General features: G+C 42.1%; 5 protein-coding genes across 5 annotated transcripts; 2 read left to right on the top strand and 3 right to left on the bottom strand.

Annotated features, from left to right (window-relative positions):
- Nucleotides 1-651: 651 nt before the first annotated feature.
- On the top strand, nt 652-951 carry C922_05177 (hypothetical protein; the record flags this gene model as incomplete). The annotated part of the gene is made up of 1 exon (XM_008820749.1): nt 652-951. One exon carries the CDS (start codon nt 652-654, stop codon nt 949-951), a length of 300 nt encoding a protein of 99 aa, XP_008818971.1.
- Nucleotides 952-1126: 175 nt separating this feature from the next.
- Nucleotides 1127-1756, bottom strand: C922_05176 (hypothetical protein; the record flags this gene model as incomplete). Its single annotated transcript, XM_008820748.1, has 1 exon — nt 1127-1756. The coding sequence occupies one exon, from the start codon at nt 1754-1756 to the stop codon at nt 1127-1129; it is 630 nt and encodes a 209-aa protein (XP_008818970.1).
- Nucleotides 1757-5277: 3521 nt separating this feature from the next.
- Nucleotides 5278-6435, top strand: C922_05175 (hypothetical protein; the record flags this gene model as incomplete). The annotated part of the gene is made up of 2 exons (XM_008820747.1): nt 5278-6067; nt 6341-6435. The coding sequence occupies 2 exons, from the start codon at nt 5278-5280 to the stop codon at nt 6433-6435; spliced, it is 885 nt and encodes a 294-aa protein (XP_008818969.1).
- A 4398-nt stretch (nt 6436-10833) lies between these two features.
- Nucleotides 10834-11329, bottom strand: C922_05174 (hypothetical protein; the record flags this gene model as incomplete). The annotated part of the gene is made up of 2 exons (XM_008820746.1): nt 10834-11041; nt 11121-11329. 2 exons carry the CDS (start codon nt 11327-11329, stop codon nt 10834-10836), a joined length of 417 nt encoding a protein of 138 aa, XP_008818968.1.
- A 335-nt stretch (nt 11330-11664) lies between these two features.
- C922_05173 (hypothetical protein) lies at nt 11665-12639 on the bottom strand (the record flags this gene model as incomplete). Its single annotated transcript, XM_008820745.1, has 1 exon — nt 11665-12639. A coding segment is annotated over one exon (975 nt), but the record flags the coding sequence as incomplete, so codon positions are not given.
- Nucleotides 12640-13809: the final 1170 nt, after the last annotated feature.

Here is a 13809-nt window from a genome sequence, read left to right as displayed (position 1 = left end):
GCCTACTCCTAACTACGGGTACTACTGTTCACATAAAAAAAATCCGGCATTCTGTATGGTACGGCGCCCCAATATATTATCTGTGGATATGGGCACCCCCCATTCCCGATGCCACTATTACAGAATTCCTGAGACATCGTATTCCTCCAGAGAAGTATACACTTCTAAGTACCAACACTAGCTGTATCTACACAGTACATCTGCAAATACTCTTACAGAATTTATAAAATGAAGAAAGCGACACTTAATGGATACAACTTCTATTGGTATAAACAATCCGTAGGTTATAGACACATAGAAAACAGTTGTATTCAGGGAAGCCATTCTATTCAGATACACTGCCGCCCTTGCGCTATTTATATTCTTGAGAGGGGTTAATTCTTTAATAAGGAACGCGTTGAATCTGCTATAATTAATCACTAAGATACGGTCTAATCCAGAATTAATATTCCCTACCCAATCCAGATCAAGAAAGGCCCTGCTTGTATGTAGAGAGACTATCCGTGAACATATCATAATACTTCCGAAGTAGTGGATGATTTGAAGCAATAATGAGGCTCACCAGTGCTGAAACAGGAGAAGCTCGATGTGTGCATCACAAGTGATCTTTACCTTGTGATTTCCACCTCTCCCCTTCAGATAAGAAGAAGCATGAACGCAATCAACATACAGAAAAGTACCCCCAACTGGTCCTATGTTCTCTTCCGTATCTATTCTGCTGATATTGGAGAGGAATATTACAAATTTTGTAGTGGAATGTGTCTAAGCCTACTCATGCTTCTAGGTATCTACGCCAGCTGCATAGGAGATAATCCCTCGTGCTACATCACCGAATTCATAAATATTAGGAGGTCCATTTTTTGGTCTCAAATTACGTTGCCTGAGCACTCCTCGAAAAATTCTCCTCAGTTGAAATCCAGAATCCTTGTGAGTAAATATATAACTATATGAGTGAAATGATAGTGAATATTTGGCGTTATCATTCATGCTGGCGTGCTCATGTAATGGACTCTCTTTGTCTGTCTCTACCCTCCTGACGTTTCCAGTGCTCATTACCGTCGCCTCCTGGAGAAAAACGAGTCAGGGCACTCCCGATCCCATACATGCCAAATAAAGACGGCTAAGATTAAGAGAGGGAGATATGTAGAGCCCGTAACCAGACACTAATGCTTTTCTGAGGTATATTAATGTTCCTGATGTTCACCCAACCCCTCCTCTTATAATTAGGCGCCCCGTTCTGTAATCGCGCACGGATAATGTAACCTGTGCAATCATAATGGAAGTTACTAGTCTTGTTCACGCCTGGGGCACACGCTCCTGAGAATATTCCTGATGCCGTGAACTCTGGAGGAGCCTGCTGAATAGCGGCGCAGGCTTCAGTTTTTACTTCATTTTGTAGTTGTTCCCACGGTGCTTTTATTCCTACGGCATCTGTCACTCTCTCCCAACTAATAAAAGGGTTAGCAACCCCCGCACAGAACCACACCTTCAGTATGCAGGGGACCAGTTGACGCATGAGATCCTCCTTTTTTTCCTCTTTTTCTCGGGATTTTTCTCCGTCAACATAGCTCCGTAGATATAGAAGCATGTCTCTGAAATCGCCCTCATGATCTTGCGGAGCCAGCTCCTGAAGCAGGAAATTCAGTTCTTGATAATTGTTTCCATCAGTCGCTCTTGTGTTAATTGCCTTCCAGAATTTAGGGCAGAGCAGATCCCACCTGATATGTTTTCGTGTTTTTGAATTTAATTTCCTCATTTATAAGTGATAAGTCGTAGAATCAATTAAATGCGAATAAGACAATTATCTGCCCCATAATCCATGATTTATTATAACTGCTTCCTCTTAGAGAGGATGCGGTCATCTCTCTCATTTACTAATGCGTCCCATGTTGTGTTGAGAAAATTATGACGATGCGCCTCAGTGTATCTTTTTTTCTCCTATGTATCCTATTGCATTATTCATCAATTTATCCTATCCCTAATGCGTACATAGCCATGATGCTTCATGTTCTTGAATGTTCCTGTACTATTATATAGGTCAGGCTCCTTAGTACAGCGGCAGTAACGCTTATCTTTAACCCTTTGCAACATTATAGGTTTTATACTCTTCTTACAGAGATATGACATGATGTAATGTATTTCAATACTAACACGACGCTATAAGCGAATCCTGCACAATCTCATTTGGGATAAGATAACGTCTGAGAAGGCCCCCCGGATCGTGCATGAACTCATGACACCCATTATGTGTAAACATCCGTGGCGAAAATATATTAGCATTCTATGCAACCGCAGCGGGAACGGGTGTTGTGTGTTGATATTCTTATAATAAGTATAAGCATAAATTAGAAATAACTATTCCTGCTCTGCTTATTATTTAGGAAATCTGGGCCAACCTGTGGATTGGCAGTATGCAAATATGACGATATAATCGACCCTGCATCTTTTTGTAGTGCATATGATTAATTAGGACGAGACAGAATGAAAATTAGAGAGAAGACGTAGTGAGAGATTATGAGACGTATTCTCTTTTATAAGATTCTCATGATATAGACAGAATAACTTCTGAAGGAAGGATGTGTATATGTCAGGGGGGAAATACTAATTCTAATGCTATGAATACTATACAGCCATATATTGCTTGTTTAGACACGGTGCCTGGCTGTCAGTTACGTCTCATTTCCGATTTCTCATACGACGCCAATGAAGAGATAAAATCCAAAGAAGATAGCAACCATAAGTAAAGTCGATTCCGTGCCATTCGGAGAGAGTATCTTATTCCACTAAAGTTTCTCATAATTATACCGTCTCAAAGCAGAAACAGAGAATATAAATACATCTACGCCGTCATTACATGTCATTGCACATACTTCTAATGGATTAGAATATTTCATCAGTGCCTATGACTTGTAGAAGAAGTTGTCATTCAGCATTCATTGCAGCCTAAGTATTCTTTACCACTATAGAAACATATATATATCAATACACCCATGAGCCGTGGCAACACAACTGGCTGTGTCATCTGAATTTGGTCTAAACGTAAGAAGGAAAGTGCATTTGGAATAGTCATCTCCAATGTGTTCTTAGCTTACTCTATTAAAATTCTTAAAATCTCTATGTTTTCCCATATTTAGTGGCAACAAGGGTTTCATAGATTCTTGTGTTGTTCTCAGATTAGGCAACATGAACAAAATTATCCATAGTAATTTAATAGTCCAAGCACACATGTATTTGAGCAATAACTAGCCGCGGAACGGGGTATATAAAAAAAGGGAGACATTTGGTTCTGTAGTGATTTCCATTTCAAACAACCCCAAGTAGGAAAACAAAGAATTGAAGAAAGGGACGGAAACAAGCAGATCCATATCCACATTATGATACGAAGAGGGGCCATTACCGAAACTTAGATTAATAAACTGAGGTCCCGATTAAGAACGTCTCGATTTTGTCCTATGGTGAAGTTATTTCTAGTAATATTTCCTGTTTCCTGCTCTTCCTTTGTGCTACTCCTTTGAGGCCTTGGAGATATTGCTAATTGTTAGTGGCATATTATTATTCCGAATGTTTTAATGTTGAATATGACGATGCCCGTGCAACAGAGAAGAAATACAAGAAAAAAGGAGGAAGAAGGCAAGAGTAGCAGTAGTAAACTTAACCATTAAAACATCCTCAATCTTAATAGGACTATACAAGTATCAGCTTGCGGAGTGTTTACATCATTGTGAAACATCTGACAGGGGATTGATGTTTTCGAAAACGGATATAGCATATTTCTCCTCTGGGGTAATTTATATTATTGTAGAATCTATAATATGATTAATGTACCAGACAACACATAAGAAATCCCCACCAAAGAAGCGAGGTATCAGGAAATATCCTTTAATTATGTTCTGCAAAAGGCGGAAGAAATAAGATACTAAAGAACAGACATATGGACATAACAGAATCCAACACATTACATGACCTTTCCTTAGATAAAATGCCTTTCATAAGATATTGTCTCCATCCTGACATCCGGTTATATAACTATTTCGAATTGCAGCCTATGCCTCCTTCATAAAAATCATAGTGAAGCCACGCTTTATGAAATATTAAACCAGAAGTAGCTATTCCATAATATATATATATGCAATGGTATATATCAACATAAGTGTTTACAATATGTATTCTCATTTCAGCCCTACGTCGAATATAAGAAGATTACTGATTTGGAGTACTAAAAGAATAATTGCTCCTTGAAGTCATTTCCTGATACATCGTCAATTATAAATCACAGAGTGCGTAATCATAAGTTCCAAGGGACGCCTGTGATATGTATCCGAATTCTTCCTTTTCTTAGTATTTCTACCATAATACTGCGCCAAAATCGCTGCAAGCCTCTCTAGCGACTTGAGAATTGTTCATTAACATTCTTGAGAATATTGCTCATCCTCAATAGTATTGATAAATGCCATTGTGGATGAATCCTAACGACAGCCGCCGAATAATAATCCGAACATGTCGTGAATCTTAATTATTCTCTCCTGCATTCGTCTATTAAGAATATATTCTCCGCCGTCTTCTATATTATAATATTAATATTACATAAAAGTGACTGTTGAATTATTCCCTGTTATTATCATTAACCAAAAGAGTTTAACAGAATTTGATGCTGAGGATACCCCTTCTTTCTGAGAAGTCCTCAGTCCTCTCTTGATAGGGTACGCGTCACATACCTAAGTGTGATGAGCTCCTATATCCCCCAGTCTATATATAGATGAGACACCGAATAGAGATACGAAAAAGGGGAGAGGCTTATTCGCCAACATAAACTCAGTATTTCAAAATGATACACGCAATAAAAAACTCAGAGTTCTTCCTTTCTCTTCCTGTGCAGTCCTATGTCGATAATTATGAATCCATATGAATATATAAGTCCCTATACTTATAAGGGACCAAGCCTGTATCTTTATAAGTCTTCATATATGAATAGATCCAAACATGCTGGTATAGATATAAATGGGGGAGAATATATAAGGATATGATCATATACCATATAGGATAATGTGGTGAGAAACATGACATCAACCAGAGAGAAGTTAAAGCAAGAATCGAATAATAGAATTCCAAATTTTGGAAGGAATCTCTAGGATAACCTCTGTATTATTATGGTTGGCGTACGATAACGGCCTCATAACTATCAGATGTGCCCTATCGATAGAGAGAAGTTATTCCCTCCTCATTATGGAAGGAAAGACTCTATCATACTTATAAGACATGAACACATGGTCTTCCACGATGTACCATAATCCTGCTCATAATTTGTCCATGGAAGCATCGGGCCATGAACATATAACCACAATCAATAAGCCTACTGGCATCGTGCGCCTCAGGAATCCTAGGCTATTATTGACACATGTTCAGAAACACTTGAAATTAGAATATTCTTCAGGATCTGCTCTCGGAAGGGATTATACATATATCCTGAAGAATAAAGGCAATATTGACAGTTGCTGTAAAGAGTCTTTGTTAGAGGATTTTCAGAAACGAAGTCTCACAACTACTGGGAATATTCTAGATAGGTGCCGGCGGGCGAATACTATACAGGAACTCACAAATAATGAAGCAATAATGTGTGGAAGCTCAAAAGGAGGATTATCAGGGGATGTAGAGCCGCGTTATTCTTTTGTACACGACATACGAAACATACAGATGGTTATGATTACACATAATCTGGACATTCTACAACAGATTCATCAAAAGATTAGATACATAAAACAGAGGGATCTAACTACCGGAATCAGCATTATCATAGAATATCATAGAGAATTAAGTGTGGCTGTTCAGGAGACTTTATCACTGAAAAATAAAACTTGCTGCACCCAAGTAAAACGTCAAGCAAAATATCTCCTGAGCCTTAAAGGAGAAATGCCGACAATCCATACGGTACTCCAAGGACTGAAGGGAAAAATCTTAGTAAGTATCGCAGTACTCAAAAGCCGGAATCATCAGCGAGCATTCGGTGGAATCCGTACTATAATCATCAGGCACAAGCCCGCCGTTATCAGTTCGGTGTGCGATCCAATACGTAAGATCACAGCGGCAGAAATAATACATACTTGTCGAACAATTCTAAATCGTCCCGCATTATCCTTATCATATAAGGCATACAATTCCATACGCCGGGGTAAACACCATCCGCATATTAGGAGGAGTGAGTACTGGTTACTGGGGATTGAAGTATATCGTCTGATGCTCCTTTTACGGATGCTGGTTGCATTTACACTGGAAGTATTACCGTTATTACTAGGCATCCCATTTACATCTGTCCCTTCTGTATCTTATGGACTCCTTGTTTTAGGCGTTATAGGATATCTCTATGTGCTTCTGAAAGTATCCGAATATGGACAGACATTAGATGGTATCAGTAAGCCTCGCTTTAAGGATTGTATATGAGGCATGGAGAAATACATGTGGGACAGGATCTCGGCAGTTTCCTCGAACATAGTAACGGATTATTATTGGATGCTATGTTGAAATGATAGCGGTGATCCTCCATCGCTGAAGGGGGATCGTAAGTCCGAAAACTCTTTTGTAAACTGAACAATTAGTCCCCTTTTTTTTCTTATCTTCCTATCTAGATCACATTTCAACTGTGTCCCGTATCGTAACATGGTATTTTGCCTTGAGTAAGACCCTTCTTTTAGCTTTACTTTAATATGGTCGTTATAAAGCCGTTGTTGTGGTAGGTAGAATTTTAAGGAAGGAGCCATCATCTTGTGGGTGTCCTGGATGTCTTCGGAATGTAGCAAACCTATATAGCTATATGGATGGCTCATCACTTAACCCGAATACGTCTCCTGGAATCAAAGTCTGGTATACAAAGCTAAAATGGCTATATAATTTATTCTTGTCATGACGACAAATTTCTCCTTCTTTTCTCTTGCGTCGACTTTTCTGAAGCTGATCAGGAGTATGTTTTATGTCTACCAAAAGGGAACTCACTGGTCGCATTTTATTAGCTTCTAAAAAGGACAATTCTGATGTCTTTGAACGTGCGGATCAGGAGAATTCAGGAGGGATTTCTATGACGGGTTATCAGTGGAATTATTATATGCCCTCCATCTTGTGTCTCACACTGGCTGTTTTTGTTTTCACTTGCGTTCTGGCTCTGTCCTGTTCAATCTCCATATATCTTATCTTTTCTCTCGAGGTTGATATTAGGAGGGACATGTGACTTCCTTTTTAATCTATGTTTTACTGACATCAAGAACAATGTTTTAATTCATTTGTTGCCACTCAGCACTGTTACCTTCTCTTTTTGCTGTTTTGTATTTTTTGTACTCTTTGTTAAAGGAAAGGAGGAGAATGAAGACGGGGTAGACACGTATTATAAACATTCTCACATTGGATGCATTAATAGAACGATATGTAATAGGGAATGTTTCTCATATGGCTCCATAAATATCTGTTACATCATTATAATTTCTTCCGGATCCTTCTAATTTCATTCGTATGCGTCCCCCTCCAGTCATTGTCAAGGGCATTACAGGACACAACACGCAATCGTGTGAACGACACCTGAAATGCCCCCGTGTTATCCTTCGTTTTTTTTGTTATTTCGCCTCTGTCTCTTCCTTAGAGAAGGAGCTGACCTATATACACAAAAATGATTTCATATACCATAAAGAACATGTCGCCGTCACATGTCCTATTAATTGATTTCAGGGAGAATTGGGAGAGTCCACACTGTGTGTAGAGCAGGCAATGGTTGGAGCGCAACGATTCTGTGATCAATTAGGAAAGGAGTATTACGAGATACCGGTGCACGAATCCCAAGGTGACTACTTTATAAACCGGGTGCTGAACTTAAGTTGAAACAAAGAGCAAGAGGAGGTCTCTGAGATAAAGTGGACATCCCGTTTCTGACTAGGGAGCGCCACAGGATATAAAAGAACAGGAGGCCTACCTTTGGCCGATATATGTCTGCTACCCTCTAGCCGAGAAGTGTCCGATACGTCACTGCCAATGTGCCACTATGCACATCGTGTATTCAACTGTACTCCTCACCCTATATTCCCCTGAACCTTGTCATCCCCTGCCATTTCCTTGTATCAGGAGAAGTTGATGACTGAACACTTGTTTCTTCTGTTTCTTCCTAAATGATACATTACGTACTACAGTTAATCCCTATTTATCTATTATTGGCGCCTATGTAGGCCGTATATCTGTTTTTCCTTTGCTCTGCAAGACGGCGAAGATCAGACATATAGGATCATCGTGTATTTCTATTTGGACCGTCCATTTCTCCTGTGTCCCCAGATTTTGTTCGTAGGAAGCAGTTAATATTATGATGTGCATAGGAGTTTTATGAGGTGACGTGTCTTGTCTTTATATTATGTAGAGAGATTAACCTGTGAATTCAATGAATGCTGCATATCAATATGGGAGAATAGGTTAGCTATTCACATAGTGAATTCACAGAGGATGCACACCAGTGCACGTCATGAGACGGTTTCGAGAGTACCTCTTGGGTCTTGTAAATTGCTTGCAATGGAGAATAATAAAGGGACGGTGGCAGGGTTCCGTATATATATAATATCTATACAGCCGGGGGGGCTCAGACAATAAGAACAGGTACATTGTACTATTCATTTATCTGCGCCAGAAATATTCTGTTACAGAGTTTGGCAGGAGGAAGATGTAAGATTCATGTATTTATAGAAGAATCCTATTGCATATTCCTCTTCACCTTATCTATATTTTATTAGGTAAGAAGAGTTAATGATAAGGGATAAATTTTATTTGAGACAAGAAAACACATAGGGGAGAGAGAAACCACAACAAAGGGACGTAAAATGCTCCATGGTGTAAAGATATTATTATATTTGTACCTAATATTTCATTGAGGCTGAACGTGTTCTACTAGCTCCAAGATGTTCTCAGCATACTTTGGCTGAATAAGGCCACGACACACATTCAGGAACATATCCAAGAAATAATAGGCGGAAATTGTAGTAACATTTTGTAGATAATGTAACGCACTAATAAGAAGAAAGGTATATATACTTGTACTGCGCTAAAAAAGGAGGTCATCCCTGATTATTTCGACGATTGCACTGCAAGAATTTTGACAAGCGCCTGTTCTCCTGTTATTTTCTCTTTGTGTTTTAAAATATCGCAAATATTAAGTGGCTTATTAGAAATCTCTATATAAGATTTCTTTACAAAATCAATAAATTATTCTTCAGTCACCCAAATATGCATCGATACGTAGATTGACCCCGTTATTGGTTTCATCTATTGTTAGTTATTTTATACTTGAAGATTAAATAGAGACATCATATAGCAAAGATCCATTCTCGGAGTGAAGGTGGTTTTGACTGATAGCTAAACAGTAATCAAGAAATATACCACCAGAAACAATAAGCAAATAAAGCGTAAGCATTCGACCTGATACACTATGACAGACCCCATGAACCATCAGACGTGAAATGTCATACACTAAACCTTAGAAGTAAGGCGCGAAACTTAGAGAGTAATAGATAGAGGCTAAGATAAATTCCTGAGCAATGAATGTTAAAGGATAAAACAACCTCCCCAAACAAATGATACTAAAACCTACGGGTTGAAAGCTAAACCTGAACATAAAATCAAGAGACCACAGTCGTGAAACTCGAACGGCAGTCCCTGAACCGAACCCCCTATAGCTAAAAGGCCAAATCAGGAACCGTGGAGAAGGAAAAGTAAGGCCAGACCCCTAAACCTAAACCCAAAATCCTAAACAATAAACCCAAAATCCTAAACAATAAACCCTGAACCCTAAACACAGAACCCCAGAACCCTAAGCACTAAACCCCCGAACCCTAAACCATAAACCTAAACCTAAACCTGAACCATGGAACCTGAAACCCGAACCGCTAATCCATAAAAGATGACCCATAAACATAACCCTAACCCCTAAAACTAACCCTAAAACCAAAAACAGATACCTGGACCCTGAACTCTGAAGCTAAACCTAGATGCTAAACCATAAAACCTAATGCATGTAACCTAAACCTAAGCCTGACATCCTAAACCCTGAACCCTAAACCTAAACCTAACCCTGAACCCTAAACCCTACCCCATGAAACCTAAAGCTAACACCTAAACCTAAAACAGAACCCCTCAAAAGGAAAAAGAAAGCATTGAAGCGTAAACGCCACCCATAAAGATAAGCCCTACAGCCTCACGCCTAACCCCTAAAACCTAAATACTAGAGACGAAACCTGATGCATGAAACATAAACCATAAAGACTAAACTGAAAACCATGAACCCTAAGCGCTAGACACTGATTCCTGAACCCTGGAACCGTGAGCCCTACACCCCAGGAACTGAAACCTAACCGATAAAATGGATCCACTAGAGCCTAGATCCTGAGCCCTGAACCCTGAAAAGTCAAGCGAGACCCCTAATAGGGTACCCCGAGACCGAAAGCACTGATGCCAAAAAGATGAACAGTAAGACAAGAACCCTAAAAAGGCTACACTAAACCCTAACCCTGAAAATAACCCCTACGAGGTAAAAACTGACTCGTCACCCCTAAAACCTCTACCCTGTAAACTGAACTCTCCCCCCCTCAAGCCTGACCAATAAACCCTGAAGCCTAAGCCCCTAAACATCACAACCTGAACCCTAGACCCTAAACCCTAAAAACGCCCTCCCTTCAAGGCCTTGACTCCTCCGGATTCGTCTTCCTCGTCTTTATTTCGGCCCTCTATTCCAAACCCCACAGCTCCTCCCGTTGTTAGCCCTATTGTTGCTCTCCTCTTCTTCCTCCTCCTTCTAGTTGGCTCCCCTGTACCCCACACATCTCAGGCGTGGCAGCTTATCCGTTTGGATAGGGGAATTTGGACTTCACGGCTAACAATAGCTTCGTTTTCCACGGAGGACATCGGGAATTCCTTGCCTCTATTCCCCCGGAGTCGTCCCTGCTTCTCCTCTATCTTCTCAGAACTCCTCCTCATCGGGTCCTGAAACTCTTCGGATGAGACGTCGGTAGTGCTACCTTCTCCTTCGGCTCTAGCTGTCCATGGAACCCCGTCAGCGTTTCGGGTTGTGTCGTTTGGTTTCTTATAGTGGTCTGCTTCGTCAGCCCAACGTCCTGACATAACCCACGCCCATCACCCTCTGCCTTCTTTCCTGGCTGGGCTTAAAGATCCTTTTCCATATATACCAGGCAAATGGAATCAGTCCCCCCCCTATCCCTGCACCTAGCAACCCCTTCACGACCTTCGCCACTGTGGTTTCCTCCGCGTCTCCTCCTGTGATCCCTAGGACCTTCTCCTTATCTTCTAGATATTTCTGCATTATTTGTTTCTCCTGCTGTTCGTCCTCCTTTCTGGTTACCTATTGAATATAGTTAACGAATTTGATGTTAATCTCACCCCTCGCCCTCAGGGAAGGATGGTTGCGTTTGATTGGTTGTTTTCCTGTTTCTCTACTGTTCTTGGGATCCCGGTTTCATTGCTGTGGAGATGTCTGTCTGCCTCGGGCTTTATGAAGATAAATCATCCTCTAGTCGTGCGAATTGTCTAATCCCTGACCTAACTTGGCCTCGATCCTCCGAAGCTACATCCATCCCCTCCTCCTTCGTCATCACCTCGATATCCCTCTCCTACTTTCTCCTGGACCCCCTGGGCTGTTCATTCCTGGGGTCGGGATTGTGGGGCCATAGCCCTTACCCTCACTCTGTTTGACGCTCCTCTCAAGTAACTTTTTAGTACTCCTATGCTCACCTCCCATTGCTGGAATGTGCTATCGTCAAGGATCTGACAGTCCCCTGCGTTCTTCACATAGACGCAGGAATGATCTGGTTGCTCTCCGTCGTGATATGTCCCTGGACACTGTACTCCCCAAAGATAGATTAGTTGGTGACCAATCATCCTCGCCCAGAATCTATCTGCTCGGTCGCTCATTTTTATCTTAACGTGGGTTGCCAGCTCCATCTCCTGCCCTTGTGAATACAAAAGTGCCATAAGACGTTCTGAGACCTTTTTCCCTCCCCACTCCTCGAACCATTTCCTTAAGACTTTGCATATATCAACGCCTTCATATTCTATGCGCCCGTCCTGTTGCTTCACGTTTTGGTAGACTGTCCAGATTATTGAAATAATGTCCATACAAATCATCAGACTCCTCTGCTCCTGCTTGTCAGGATCCAGTTCTGTCCTCTTGCCAAACTGAGTCCATCTCAGGTGGCTTGGGTTTGGCTTACATTTGTGTGCTCCTGCTGCTACCCCGGTCAGAGCAATTTCTTCTGCCTTGCAACTTCCTTCTCTTAAGGTGTCTTGGTGAAAGACTCGCCCCTCTAAACTTGCCATCCATTTCTCCACTGTCCGACAAATCATCTCTGCCGCCCTGTCTGTTCCAGGGACGACGGTGTTCGACGTCTTGGCCATTGTCATCCATCTGCTCCGACTACTCCCCACGGCAAACGAATGCCTGGCCTCCTTTAAGTCTGTCAAGCTCGTTCCTGCATACTGGTTTGTCCTCGTTTGGGTCCTCTTTTCGGCTTGATCCTCTAGGGACCTTAGATAGTCGTGGAAACTTGTCATCCCTGGTGCCTTATTTATCCTGTACCGATCCTCTTTCCTTTGCTTCTTGACCTTTGGGTTTTGCTTTCAGGGCCGTTATGATTCTTGGGAGGTGATGCTGCAGTTTCTGTTGTTTGTTTGACTTCTTCGCCTGATCTCCTGATACTTCTCCTTTCTCCATCACGTTTTTCTGTTTGGCGTGTTGTTTCTTTTTTCCGTTCCCTTCCCCCCTTTGTCGCTTTTGCCCTTGTCCTTCGGTCCTTAGCTTCCTCTACAGCCGGAAATAGCTGGTCCCGCTCTAAATTGTGATGGCCGATATTTGGCGTATTCACCTCACTTGTCCCCTTTCTCCCTTTCATGCCTCCCCTGATCCCCTTCCCTCGTTCTCGAGGTCCCGATTTGTCTGTTCTTTTAGTTCTTTCTTGCCTTTTTTTGCGCCTTCCTCTCTTGGCCACTGTGCTTCCCTCCTGATTCTCTATTTGGTAACACTGGCCGCCTCCTTCGCTTTATTCTGTCTTCTCCCTCGGAAGGAACAATCCCCACTTTCCATCCGCTGATTTTTTCCCGTGGCCGCGTGCGACTAATCTCCTGGGTGGTCTTTGACTTGGTGTCTCCTTCTTCTCCCTTCCCCGCCTCTCTATTCTGATAGGAGGAATTTGTCTGGAAGCAGTAAATCGTCTGGGGGGGGCCCCTGAGAGTTTCTGGGGCTTCACCACGATTTCGCCCGTCCCGTACTGTAACAGACTATCCCCCTTCTTCCTTTCGGGGATACTCCTATCCTCTGTATGTCGTTCTACTATGCCCGATCTTTGTCTCGGCTTGCTTCGATTTCCCGCTTCTTCGATCGACTTTCGCTGTTCCTGAATTTTTCCCCCTGGTCCTCTGCCTTCATGCTTTCTTAATATGAACTCTCCTGCCCCCTCGTGCTCCTTCCTTCTCCCCTGGGCCTTCCCTGGACCCCAGGGGTGCCACCTGGCTGGTTTCGACTCCTGCTTCTAGTGAACTTTTACCTTGTCCTTTGTTCTCTTGGGGGGGGGCCCCTATTTCTGTCCCCCGCTCGGCCCGCTGCTCTACTTTTCCCCTGTCACTCCTTTCGGGCCCCTTGGTGGGAGGTTGCCCCCTATCGATCCCTCACGTTCTCGGTCCCTCCTATCCTTCTTCTCCACTTCACGTTTCTCATGCCCCCTGCCTACGTCTTAACGGCTCCCTCGTCCTTACTCGCCGATGGCTCCTAGTCTTTCTTGTCGCTTCTCC

The sequence above is a fragment of the Plasmodium inui genome, assembly GCF_000524495.1.
Source record: "Plasmodium inui San Antonio 1 unplaced genomic scaffold supercont1.43, whole genome shotgun sequence".
NCBI lineage: Eukaryota > Apicomplexa > Aconoidasida > Haemosporida > Plasmodiidae > Plasmodium > Plasmodium inui.
Note: the sequence above shows the minus strand (reverse complement) of the source record. Positions and strands in the feature narration are given on the sequence as shown.